This window comes from Geospiza fortis, unplaced genomic scaffold, assembly GCF_000277835.1.
Source record: "Geospiza fortis unplaced genomic scaffold, GeoFor_1.0 scaffold282, whole genome shotgun sequence".
NCBI lineage: Eukaryota > Metazoa > Chordata > Aves > Passeriformes > Thraupidae > Geospiza > Geospiza fortis.
In genome coordinates this window covers 1,413,812-1,428,082 of record NW_005054424.1, presented here as the reverse complement: position 1 = coordinate 1,428,082, position 14,271 = coordinate 1,413,812, and the positions used below count along the sequence as shown (strand labels likewise).

Sequence of the window (14,271 nt, the reverse complement as noted above, 5' to 3'; positions counted from 1 at the left end):
AGTTTGATGTTTTCAGCTCTGTTGACTGCAGGTGATTGTTATCACAGTGTTTTCTGATGGCCATTTGCAGAAGGCTTTGTCTCCGAGTCTCTTGGATTGTTTGATAGGTGAAGTTTACCTAATCCTGCAAAACATTAGAGAATAAGGAAAAACTTAGACTCCCCCTTGTTTCATGCACACAGGCATTCAAAACAACACAAATAACCCAAAATCCTACTGTGTGATTGCAGACTTCACATTTGCTGAAGACCAGAACTGATGTTCTACCTCCTGTAAGAATTGCTTCTGGGAAATTCCCTCAATGTTGTTTAAGTGAGAAAATTCATTACAGTGGACAAGCATGGAAGACAGAGAACCTTAACTTTCCATTGCTTAAATCACAGACTCAGATGTTAAGAACCAAGAAAGACTTGCAATAATTTACACTGTTGCCTAAAAATACTTAAATAATTACCTAAAATTAATTATTTTATTGATTTTTATTACTAAATATTTTATTAATAATTCTTATTTATTAATAATTAATTATTAATTTTTTTATTTTAAACTCTAATATCTTTTTGTAATTCACCCACTGCTGATCTTAATGTCACTGGTGATGACCAGATCACATCTCTAAACTATTTATATATCTAATTACATTTTTAATACTACACCATTACTGATTTATCTCTGTTTCCAGCCATTTGTTCTTATTGCACAATTCTCTGTTGTGAGTGCTAATTCAAGTCTCATATCCTGCCCCAGGCAAGCAGTTAAATTACTCTTTTTGAGGGGGAGGGAGATGAGGAAAGGTGGCAATTTTAGCCATATTTTATTCAAAAGAGGCATGATGTCAGTCCTTCCTTGCTTGCTACAGTTTCTCTCTGAAATCTCCTATCAAGTCTCTAAAGTTAAGGATCAAACCTGGGAAGAGTTTCTTATTCATTTTGTGTAGACTACACTGAAGTGCCATGATGTACAAAGTTAAATTTCTTATATTATTAGAATTGGAATTCCAAAATTGACTGCACTACTAAAAAATCATAATCTCCTAGATATTGTCTTATTTGTAGTCCAAATATGTGGGTTTTTTGGTCATAAGCCAATTTTGGTTCTCATTCTCTGGATTCCATGGGACAGTTTTTAACAGACACAGTTTGTGATGTACAGCACTGAAAACAAACCCAGTTTGTGCCAGGAACCTGCACATTTCAGGGTTTGTGACTCCCTACTTGTGCCAAATCCAGTGACCATAACTATGCCTGCATTTTTATGTTTCTTAATCTGCCTTCAACACCTGTCATTTTTCTTAAAACATTTTATTCCTAATTATTTTACAACAATTTTAAACTAATCTTCCACCAGCACTCTGGGAAGTGCTTGGATTTTGTTTCAGCACCACAACTCAAAGCAGTGAAAAGTAACATGAGTAACTTCTAGATGATGCAAACTGAATCCTCAGCTACAAAGAAACACTAAAGTTTCACCTTAATCCTCTCAATTTAAGCAAATACTACTCTAGGGATCTAAAGAGAGAGGAGCTTTGTTAATTAGTAAAGATAAGATGAGGCAACAACAATAGAATAAAAAAATAGAATAAAAAATAATTTTAGCTTCTTAGTATCAAATGTGTTTCAATCCTTTCATCTATGGTCAAGAAATATCAATGCAAAATGTGATCATATTTTTGATTATATCAGGTACAGGTTTTACTCAGCCAGTTACTAAGGTTCTGCACATTGTGTACAATGATTTTCTGAATGGATGTTCAAAAAATTAGTATGACAACAAAGTTGAAATCTCTGCTAACTATTTATAGCGAACTAATAAGTTGCTTTAGACAAAAAAAAAAAAAAAGACAACCCATACACAAGATGAAGTTTTAATGAGCAATGAGAATGCTCCTGTGCCCTCCAAAGACTGAAAATCCAACTGGAGACCGATAAGTACCACAGGCATATCATTAAAATCAACTTTGTACCTTAGCTCCGGACTCTTCAAAGAACAACACGTTATTCTCCTCACACTTTAACTTAGAGAAATTTCCACCAAAAAAAAAGTATTCTGTGAGCTGTGGCAGAACTTTACCAGTAGCACATCAAGGTGGAGAAAGGGATGGTGAAGCACAGAGTGAATTTTCAGGGCTATGTTTACCTAATGCCTTCAGGAGCTCCTCTCGCACAGCAGACGTGAACTTTCTAACCAGACACAACGTTGTCATGATAGCAAAGAGCAAGTTGTAAGATAACACAATGTAGAAGTTCCCCAGCCAGTTGAACCTTCCAAAGTCTCCAAGGAGATCAAATCTGGTGATTCCTGTTAAATTGCATACAAGATTTAGATCAAAATATTCATAACATTTTTTTTACGAAACGCAAACATTTCCTTCTATTACATTTACATTTGGATGAAAAATTCTTACAGGTAACACTTGAAGACACATGGTTAAACACACAAGGTATCTTATAGTTTTTTAGTCACTAAAAAACTATAAGATACCTTTATCAAAATGTTTTTTAAATTTCATATTAAAATGCTTGAATAATGGGAGTTGCAATGAATTTTCTGTTCTAGGTAAGAACTCTTTTTATAATATCAGTAAATGTAACTAGGAAAAAATTAACTTTAGTATGAAAACTGCTTGAAACCTCAGTTTTGATAAAATTCTTAATGATTCCAGAAAAGAATGAAATGCACCTTGAGCTTTTTAAAAAAAAAATACAGGTAGCAAACAGCCTTTCTATGAGAGCCACAACATCTTATGGTAAATGCTAAGCCTCTAAAGTGTTCTTCCAGAGCACTGCTTTTGAAACCACAGTTTAAAGACATCTTTCCAACTGCAGTTTTTCTCCTGGATCCACCCACCACTACAGCCATGGAGCATTTGCACAGAAGGAAAAGAGGCTGAAAGATGGTGCAGACAGGTCTCCTTCACAGGGCACCTCCAACCCTGACACTTGGGCTTTGTGTTGATCAAAGGCCTGTCAATCTCTAATTAAGTGAACAACATTTTTCTGAAACATGGAAACATCCACAAGGTGTAGGGCCCATGGCAGAAGACAGAAGAGGAAGAACCACAGGCTGTTCCTTTATCAGGTGTCATGGAATATTGCACTGAACACATGGCAGAACATTGAGATGACAGCCACATGATCACTGCCTAGGATTCAAAAGCTGCTGTATTCCCAAAAAACCTCTGGCAGAGACGAGGTCAGAGGGAAGTGTGCCCTCACAACAGTGCAAAAGTAGGAAGCTGACCCTGCCCCAGAACTAAAATGGCAGCAGCAAATGAGGCAATCACAAAGTAGCCCTGGCTCTGAAATTCCTGAAAGCTCCTGATTTTCTATCATCTTATTTTGAAAGTGGTTTGGGGCTTTTAAAAACTGACTTCAAAAGTGATAATAAATGAAGAGACAGAATTAAGGGTCAGCTGCACTTCTTCCAAGGGCAAACCTGACACTTAAAAACCTCACAGTATCTGCATACCCAAGACTTGCAAGCCAGTTATCACAATGTTAAAAGATATACACACTTCTTATACTCAGTATCAGTCATTTAAATTAGAACATGGGAATTGAATTGGTATCTAATGAAAAAATACTGAAATGAAAAGGAGTTGTTTCAAAGGATGAAACAAAACAATCACTGATCTAAACAGCAAAAGAGGCAGGGAGAAATACTAAAAAAGCACAGAAGGTCTTAGCACAGAAAGAAAAAAACAACTGAATTAACTAGTAAAGAGATGAAGGACAATAAACACAGAGCTGCTTTCCCACTTGAAGGCAAACAGTGTCCCTAGCATTTCCAAAGCAGGAGTGTTGTAGCCAGATTGTGAAGCCACATGAAAATTAAGAAAGTCAGGTTTGAATGTACAGGCTCCCAAAACTTTAAAGGAAAAGAAACACAACAGGCAGAGCACTGGAGTTCTCTGGAAAAGGAAAAACATTCCCTGACACACAGAAGTCCAGAAGAACAGTGAGCCACGGAGCAGTGTTACCAGGACAAACAGAAATGAACCCTGACACTTCTGTTAGAGTAGGTGGGAAAATTATTGTCCATAAATTACATTCAATTTCTTCTTACAAACAGAAAAAGTCACTGATCATCAGAAAAGTGACACAGTAACAGTCTGTAAACTCATGGGAGAAAAAGGTTAAAAAGATTTTGATGTCTTTCTTACAGAAGCAGTATCTACTCAGCCTACAGAGAAAAAACCAAGACTTTGAATAAGTAATTGAACAAAAACTTGCATATCTAGTGGCACAAATATATACACACAAAAGCTGGTGAAATTTTACCAAATAAACTATTAAACAAAAAACAAATAGTAGGTTTTAGACAGCACACACAAATAAATTTTAAATCCCCATTTACTTGTACATAATACTCAAGTGTAGAATTCTAGGAAAACTTCCATACACCAGAAAGTTCCATTTTCTCTGGAATTCTTTGCTTTTTGTATTCATGACTTTAAGTGCCTTGTTCCTAATTTGTTTCTCTGTGATTAGCAATATGGGGTTGGTGGGAAACATTTCTAAAGGGCTACTAAAAGGCTGAAAAGTTCTGGGAAAATATGAGTTAACTTATTTTAGTTTAAAACTTTCCTGGAGTTCTAGAAGAATGACAGATTAGACATATCCACCACCTACATATCTAATTAGAATGCCATGAAACATGTAAGAAGAAACTATTTCCATTTTTAAAAGTTGAAAAAGGTCAGTGCATGTATTAGATAACTTTTGCTTTTTCACCTTTCCCATAAGGATAAAGTCTAGTCTTTTCTGTATAGCCTAGAATCTCGCTTTTTTAATAAAGTGAAAAGACTATGAATCTGCTTAACATATTTATTTCTTTTCATCTATTCAGTGCCACAGGGAGGTGGCATGTAGTGCAACACACATTGATATTTCTGCAAAAGCACCACATGACTCACTGTACTCTAATACACTCTATTAATCCTGTTTGGACAGCTGTGACTGTGCATTTGTTAGCTGTGTGTTAATTGTTCCATCTTTTTTCTTCTTTTATTTATCTCTATGGCAAACTATTCAGGAATTTCACTTGTTAGTCTGGTTTTTAAGTGAGTTTTACCATTCATCTGTTTCCTATGAGACAACAATGGACCCAGCGTGTACACTTACTCCCACAGAATCTGGTTATTATCAACTGGTAATCTCATGGATCATTAACAATTAATTTTATTTTCTTTTAAACAAGTCTTGAATGCAGTAATTTAGTGGACACAAACTTATGTTACAATTCTATTCTAAAACAGTGATTTTTCTATGTAACATCTGGCTCCACATGCTAGAACCATCTCACTTCTTAGACCTTTATTATAGTGGTTATATTTTAAAACTGCACTGCTTTAAGTACTTGAATTACCCTTTTGCATTTTTGTGGAGTTTTACTACAGATTTTTTTAAAGTAAGTTCTAGAATCTTATTTTAAGATTCAACACTCCAAAATGCATTGCAGAAGGTTTTTCATTTGCTATAAAAATGATTTATAACTTATTAGAATGTCCCCTCTGTAGATACACATGGCATGAGAATATCCAGTATAATACTGGAAAACCATGAACTACTCTTGATTCAAGAGTATTCTCCCCGAAAGGAAGAGCAGCTAGAGAACTACTGAGCACACACTGCTGGTCTGTGGGCCTGAGCTCAAACTTCTAAGCTTGTACTTAAGACTTGTACAGCCTGAGGTGAAGATTTTTGTTTTGTTCTATTTAATGTTCCCAATGAAATTCACATTAGTTACAAGGATTCTGCACTACTTAAAACATGTAATAGCCTTGCAATTTAACTTCAAGAATTCAAGCTGAAGATTACCTAATTAAAGTGAAGATACAACATGTTTTTCCAACTGGTTAAAACAGCTTAACTACTTCAAATGCTACTCCCAATCCTTAGCAATAAAATCAGGAGTTCTTCAGTTCTGCTATAGTAGACTCCAAATTGTTAAATTTGAAAAATGAAGTTAACAAAAAATACAAGCATATTATTGTAGGGGAAATGAACGTAGCCTGGTATCACTGCTGATTAAAAACTTAATAAATGAAGAGTCATTAACTCTTTTTTAAAAGTCATTTGCACTCAGTGTTACCTCGAATTTCAGACACCAAATCCGAAACGTATTTCTTGACAGGAACTAAGCACTAATTTCACAGTGAACATGAAACTATTTCAGACTTCTCTGGACAATCAGTTTTCCTATCTTTTCATCTCACAATCTCCTGTTTTAAGAAGTCTCAAATCTGACCTTCTTAAAGTAATATATTCTCTAAAAAATGCTTAGCATCTTTTTCTTTTTAGAAAGTATGTTCTGCAGTTCATGTACACAGATATACATTCAACAGTCCATGTTTGTGTAGAAGTGTAGAAATGAAGGCCACAGATACATGCTTTTTCATCTGAAAGTGATGGCAAATTACATACCTACTATGAAAAATACAGGTACAGGTTCTTCTTTTTTCTTGTATTTATTTTAATTAAACATCCTTTATTATGATGTTACTTCCATTTCACTTACCCAGTGTCCTTGACATCACTGGTAAAGCAGAGCTCAGCACCAAGATTGAGACACAGTTTCCAATTATCTGTTTGAAAATGACAAACAGTATTTAAATGATAAATGAGATTGCTGAAGGGAACACAAAGAAAAACAAGATGAAAAAGAATCATTGCTGAAGGGAACACAAAGAAAAACAGCGGTCAAGATGAAAAAGAATAATTCTTAAAAGGCACATTCTTCAAATTGAACCTAAAGCAATTTACAGTAACATATTGTTAGTCTTGCTGACTTCTGTCACTCCTCTCCACATGGTGCTACACAAGCCAAAGATGATCCAAGAAAAAAAATCAAATATGTATTCATGTGCTTTTAATCAAAGTGTTATGTATGCTCAGATCCAAAATTATTCAAAACAACCATGTTGCAAAGCATCAACTGTTTACTTACTTCCTGTGAATGTTCTATAAAAGAACAATTCCATGGGCTTAGAATGGATGACTGATACATCAGCTTAAGCCTTGGATGTAACTGCTTGCAGGATTAGCACTATTTAAAAATTACAACAAAGAGCTTCCTTTCAATTCAATGCCTGTTGTCTACTTTAAATAATACAAAAAAATTCACAGCTGTTAGATTTCTTCTTATTCTTGTAAAGCCTTTAAAAAGAGTAATTGAAACTTTCTTTCACAAGGGATCATTTTCTTCAGGTCTAGTTCTATCAGAAGCCAAAAGGAAAAAAAAGTAAACTTGAAAGTATGTAGACATTTGTACATTCACTATTTATTTCCACACTATTCCTGGTGTACTGTAAACAATCAATAGGAAATATTAAGAACATTCCAACTCTCTACTACTTATTCCTCTAGTCATTCTGTGTGCATACCCACTTTCTCACTTCCAACAATTTGTAGTAAAAGTATCTTAATCCATTACTTAAATTAAAAAAAATATAGAAACAATGAAACATATTGAAAAAATAATTAAATTCAAAATCTGTTCCTTGGTTACTGATCACTTCCCCATGTCAGCTGGGGGAGTATTTTGCCAAAAACCTAGGCATGTTCCTCCCAATTAGGTAACAGCATTGGTTATGCTAAAGCCAGTGCTAAAATGTAGAAAGTCAAATTAGCTTCAGATTGCAAAATGTTGCTGAATAGCTGTCCTCAGTCTTCGTTTCATTATTCAAATTTGAATTACTTTGTCTGTATTACTTCTAGCAACCACGTTGTTCAGATCTCAAACAAGCTCCCTGAAGTACAGTTAACACAATCAAAGTTACTCATTAGCAGTAAGTTCCCTTTGAAGGAAGTTCTTTCACTTGCTTTTCTATAGCCAGTTAACAAGCTCTGCCATTCCTGGCTTTTTACAAGTGAATGGATGCCATCCAAACTAAACAGAGCACATCCTTTTTCCCACTCATTCAGCATTTTGACAATATTCCAGTTTGTGTTTACGCAGCTTACAAACAAATACTGATCACTGCAAATGAGCCATTCAGGGCAATCACTAAGAGAGTCAGTTTGTCTTGGGTGGCAAGAAAGACGGGAGGGGGCCATGCCCATCCCAGATTGTACCTTACCTTTGTCATAGTTGTGTCATCCTTCCTGGGAGTGAAATTCTCAAAAAAACGAAGACTGTAGAAGCCGACGACAGAAGATACCATAAGATAACTGTGAGAATCAAGGAAAAAAGGAACCTCCAAGGAATGCAAGCTTCACTCAAATTCTCAGCAGTCTCCTAAAAGTCTTAAGAACTAAAGAAAAAAGAAACAAAAACAAGTGCTTGAGAAGGACTGACCTATCTTTCTTCCTTCCAGGCTAGTGTCTTAGTGTATTATCAGTGTCCCAGAAAACTAGACAGAATACTTGTTAACAGACAGAATTCTTTCAGAAAGGATACAAAATCAAAATGATTTCAAGTGCTGCTCCCACGAAGCCAAAGGTGGATAAGGAGGCATTTCCTATTCCAGGTCCCTACAAAGAAAAAGATACTTTGCATAATTAAACAAAATACATTCAACAGTTCATAAAGTAAACTTCTACCAAAACACAACATGTAACATCCTATATGCAATACGGCCTTTTCTTAATTCAGTGTTTCAGGGGGGTTCTGATGTCCCACATTCCAAGTCCCCCCACCCCATGTAATGGCACCAGCAGCTTTCAAACTGCAGGGAAATGCATTGCAAAGACAGAACTGCAAACTCCAGATTACTGATCTGCTTTAGTACATCACTGTATCTACATAAAGGTTTTGCACTATTTTAGTAAGAACTCACTACATGACATGTAATAAATGTTTGTGCGGACACAGGAATGAAACCTAGAAGCAAAGTCAAGGTCAAGGCTCATTGGTTTCCATGTTATTAAAGCAAAAGCTCTCACTTGCACTTCTGCAAGGCCTCCAAAGCTTTACTAAAATTATAAAAATTGTAAGAGAAGATTACTTTACCCCTGATCCCTTCGGCATTGCAGTCTCATCAACCAACAGGTAAAGAATGTTGAGAGCAACTAAAAGAACTGAAAAGGACTATAAAAAAGAGGAAACAGTCTTGTTATTGAAAAGTATTCCACATTTTTAAAGTCTTCACATTTATCCTCCTCACCAGACTCCATAATGTCAAGTTTTTGTTAAATGGTCAAGAAAAGAATATCAAGACTGTTGCTTAAACAATCTTCACTCAAAAAAATTAAAATTATTTTCTCAAATAACCAAAGAACACTTTATACGTTTTGCTGGGAAAAAAAAAAAAGAAAATTCTTACTGTCTCAGTCAGGAGCAGTATCATGACAGCTGGATAAACTAAATTCCTTTCCCAAGCAGAAGCTTTTTTCCTCCGCTCTGTTCAGAAGAGAAAAAACATAAGCCTAATACCATAGATCACCTCAGCATAAAACAAGTAAGAATCATTCAGCTACCCATAAGCTCAGTATAAATATAAGTAACAACAGTATCCTGATCTGGAACAAACAACCAGTTCATAAGAACATCCACCAGGTACAGATCTAAAAAGCAGTGGCAAAAATATGAAACCTCTCTAGAGAAAGGCTGGGGAGACAGAGACAAGCAGATTTTTCTTACAGGCATGTTTCCCCTTAACCTTTTTCTTCCCCTAGTACACAGCAGTTCCACGAAGTTTAAAATCTGCTGAATTTACAAATACACTGTCTACATGTATATTTTAGCATGACCTAAAGGTCAGAATTTCAGATATTTAAATAGTATTTTCCTCTTGTAAGGCAGGAAAGACAGAACTAACTTCACTGGACATCATTAGCATGTGCAAGAAAAGAAAAGAAAACACTGTTTGAATTTTACAGAAATAACTCAAACACAAAAAGCAAAGTAATGTCATTGATTAGCCCAAATATTCATAAGTACATTATACATGAAAAGTTCCATGCAAAGAAGTGATACAATTTCTCTAAAATGTTACAAATAAGATCCAAATCAGACTACTTACTTAATTTTTTTTTTTTTTGTTGGAGGGGTGCAATGATTTCATCTAACATATTTGCAAATGCACAAATTTAGTTAAGAAAAAACTGGAATCAATCAAGCAACTGCTCCAAACTAAACACAGCACCTTAAGGTCATTTAGTAAACTACAATCTACATGAAACACTAGAAAGTTCATTACCCAGATTTGTTTTCTTGCTTCTCACTTTTTCAAGCTCACGTTCCAACTCTACCGTCTGGTATTCCACTGTGGAAGATACACCTTTTAAAACAAAAGACATGATTTTCTTTTGGATGTGACTGCAAGGCACACAGTGACAATCTGGATTTAGGAAGCATCACATTACTTGTGACTTTAAACTGCACGTGTTTCTCTGAGACTCTTCAAATACTTCAAAAACAGCAGAGTCTGCCCAGAAGAGTGCAGCACAGAGGTTTCAGCATCATCTCCTGTGATCACAGCCTGTTTGCTGATGCTGAACTTTCACACAAGTCCAATAACCATAGTGTGTCAGACAGGATGTCTCAAATGCCTCTTTCTTTAATCCCTGTAGGATTCTGGTACCAAGATTAAAAGAATCCCCGGATGCCCTTCAGGAGCATTGTTATTTAGCGCAAGTGGAACTTTGCCTTTAAAGTGGTCAGAGCTCCAGATCCAGCTTCTGACCCTCCTTCCCTCCCTTCTCTCCCTTCCTCAGTAAGTTCCACACTCCTCAGTAAGTTTCCACACTGCTAACCTGGTTGCTGATGGATCTTCTGCTCATACCAGCTTGCCTGCTCTGTCCCTCCATGCTTTCCAATTCACAACATACATGTGTCATTGTTGTGCAACTCCTCATACTTTCTCCTGTATATCAGCTTAGCCCTGACAACCATAATATTAATTCCTTTCCTCCTACTAATTTTCTGCCTAAAAGTTGTACATCAACTTTTCTTCCTATCCTTATGCAGCTTTGGGGAAACCCAGCCCATCTTCTCTCTCCATCCCTTTCCTCTTCAATCTTCCATTCTCTTCCAACCACTCCTCTTTTCCAGTGCAAGCACACTGGGGTTTCCTTCCTTGATGCCAGTTCCTCTACAAACCCTGCACTGTGTTCAGGCACTGACAGCTCTGCAATGCTGACTAGAGATCTGCTGTTTCAGTTCCCATCCCATTATTTCTGCTTTAGCTTTCACTCTCTGCAATCACAACCTGGAAATATTCTGCCTGGGATAAGTTAGAAACACTCTCCATTCACCTTTGTTCAGAAGTAAAAGGGATGAAAGTGGGGCAATCTCACCTGAAAATAAGTTAAGGGCTCATAGTTTCCCTGTCTATTCCAGGCCAATTTCACTCTGCAATAACACGCCATGGCAGTGATAGTTCAAGGTCTTAAACCCAAAGTCCTCTCTGTTGTTGTTTTGCTGATTTACATTCACACCTTTCACCTGCTGGCCATTCCCTACCCTCAGCCCCACCTTTGGCCCTGGGCTAACCTGTAAGAGCACCATGCTCCATGGACTTTTTTTAAACAGTCTCTAATAAATTTATATAAGATCAATATTCTTGTCCAGGCTTTTATCTGATATCTCGATCACTTGCCTACAAAATCCAAACAGCACTCAGGCTGCTGGCACAGCAACACTACTTTGTAGTCCAGTCTCATTATTTCCTTATTTTCTGTTGTCTCCCCACCCATCCAGCAACCTCATACAAGAAAAAAGGTGACTCTTCTTATTGCAGACTATGAAATACTGATCTGTTCAATACAGTCAAATCACTAATGAAACATCCAACTGTTTAAAATTTTAAACGTTTAATTGAATTAACTGAATGTTTCTTTCATACACATTTTTGCATATAACAAGTAACTTCTGTGCTTTGTCTAAACATTTATCTTGGATATCAGTGACATAATGAGTATGGGATAATATTTATAGGGCTTCACATATTTAAATATCTCTAATCTCAGGACCATTCAGTAAGACCTACAGACACTGTTCCATTACAACATCTTATCAGTTGAAGTGCCTGAAATACAAATGTCAGTTCCATTCCTCAGTGTTTTTTTAAAAATTAATCATAATACACAGGTTTCTGAAAAAAGTCTTTAAAAAACCCAAGCTAATCATCACTATAAAAATAAGCTTTTGTAATGATGCATTTCCCCCAGAAAAGTCTAAAACATCTGTTTTATGGAATGACTAATTACCATTAGGTGGGAAAAAGGATTGCAATAGAGCTCAGTGGGAAAAGCACTTTCATGGAAGTGGCTGAACAAGAAGGAAAACTCAAGTCAGCATCTGATGTTTTCTTCTTTTCTGTAACTGATTTAGGACTCTCTGAGGAAAAGCTCAGTTCAATATATATCTATGCTTTTGTTCTCCCCTCCACATAAAAATCCAGAGCTCAAAACACTGATTTCATAGGAGTCTATCCAACAAATCAGCATCATCACAGAAGGTCCCTAAGACACAGGTCAGTAGAAATTCTGAATCATATCTATCTAAGTGCTGTTGTAGTTCCTCCTTAAAAACAGTTGCAAACAACAGGTTACTATACAAAAGGATATTTTATGAGAGAGGCAAGGTTTCAGATCAGTCAAAAGAGTATTTGGAAAGGATGCAGCTAAATTCTTAAAAGCTCTCTAACATTAGCTTTATTTCAAACACGCACAAAGTTCAATGTCAGCGCTGTCTAGCCAATAAATCAAATTGGTAGACGAGACTTGTTTGGACTAGCAATGAAAAGTTAGAAGGGATTCTCCAAGAAAGCCACAAAGCAGCTCATTTAAGGTCAATTTAACGGTATTATTCTGTTTTTCTTCCAGCCCCGACATAAGATTTCAGTACCTCAAAGGAAATTGTAAGAGTATCTATTTGCATTCCCCCAAGGTGATTGGCAGTTCACCACCAATTAGTTCAAAATTACACTGTTACTAGTGTGCAATAAAAACAACACCTTTCATCTTTCTTACATAGGTAAGGATACCTTCAGAGCCAATAACTTTGATCAAGTAAGTATTTTTGATCCTACCCCACCCGTCTCTTTGGATTCAGGAAAACTAATAGCTGAAGGCAACTTTTTTCTTTTAATATAAAAAAGTCCCAGCTTTATTTTTCAACTGTAGGAGTGATGTGGGTACTGAAATATAATACACTGGAAACAAACATTTTCCCAAAGCCCAGTATCTCTTCAACAGATAAAAATACTAGGGTAGATAACACAATCAAACTTTCCCCTCCCTCCTCCTCCGATTTTCAGTTAGACACTGCAGACACCTGAGGAGGAAGAAAATTAGTTCCCACAAAGAAGATCTACAGTTTCACAGATAGATTTATTTTCAAATATGAAAAGCTTTACAATCATCAGGTATCACTTAAGCCTCTGCTCTGGTCCTCTTCATTTTAATCAAAATTCAACTCTTTAGTTATACATATAAATAAAGTATATAATTTCAGAACACTTTACTGGAAACCTGCCCAGCAGGGTTACCTAAGCACCATGGATTCCACCATGAACACGGTGGAAGAGCTGCAACAGCCATGGCAGAGCAAGTGTGTAGCTGAATATATCCACTATGATAGAGCAACAAAGGGACAATCTGTGCTAAAACACAGATTATGGCCTCTAATGTCACACAGCACGACTTTTACTCATGTAATTAGCACCACCCCCGTTTATACACACTTTTTAAAATGCAATAAAAATGCTAAACATGACTCTTCATAGTTCGGGCAATAATAATGTCAATGCTTCCAGCATAGTTTGTATGTACTAGAAAAACTTCTGGAAGAGAAGACAAAGGTTTCAATGCTCACCATGAGAACTGTGCTTAAATTTACTAAAGTAACTACTACAAAAATCCTGCAAAGTATCTTCCTGCACATATAACATCTTGTCCCAACTACATGCTATATGCAAGTTTTGATTTTCATTTACTTTTCAGCTTAAGTCCATTAATTTTCTCTGTACACCAACCTAGGGATTTTCAAGCACTCCTTTTGGGGGTCTCAATGCCATTCCCTCAGCACTGAAACAGAGGGAATCCAGTTCCTCTCCTCTCTCATTTAAGCCCCATGTCTTTCACTGCTCAAGAGCAGGCTGGTGAGTGCTCCATGGAATATGGGTGGGCAGCAGCTCCACTTTTCACTGAATACCAAGGCATGTGCTGAAAGCAAATCCAGTCTCTTGGTTGGTGTTATGGGAGCTCCCAGCACACATCCTAAATCCATACCCACTTAGTGGGCACCTACAAACACTTGTCCACTCCACAAGTGATATCAATCTGCATTATAAGCAAATCTTGAGAGACTTCTGCAAGAAAAAGA

The 14,271-nt window shown here is 36.4% G+C and overlaps 1 protein-coding gene across 1 annotated transcript in view; it reads right to left on the bottom strand.

Annotated features, from left to right (window-relative positions):
- LMBR1 (limb development membrane protein 1) overlaps positions 1 to 14,271 on the bottom strand; it is a 61,234-nt gene continuing 46,963 nt past the window's right edge. Inside the window, exons 10-17 of the mRNA XM_005426764.1 lie at positions 10,142 to 10,222; positions 9,266 to 9,342; positions 8,953 to 9,030; positions 8,401 to 8,474; positions 8,081 to 8,171; positions 6,520 to 6,586; positions 2,137 to 2,298; positions 1 to 124 (exon numbers count right to left, since the gene is read on the bottom strand). Coding sequence (XP_005426821.1) covers positions 42 to 124; positions 2,137 to 2,298; positions 6,520 to 6,586; positions 8,081 to 8,171; positions 8,401 to 8,474; positions 8,953 to 9,030; positions 9,266 to 9,342; positions 10,142 to 10,222 — 713 coding nt within the window. The 3' untranslated portion in view covers positions 1 to 41. The remainder of the gene's footprint in view (positions 125 to 2,136; positions 2,299 to 6,519; positions 6,587 to 8,080; positions 8,172 to 8,400; positions 8,475 to 8,952; positions 9,031 to 9,265; positions 9,343 to 10,141; positions 10,223 to 14,271) is intronic.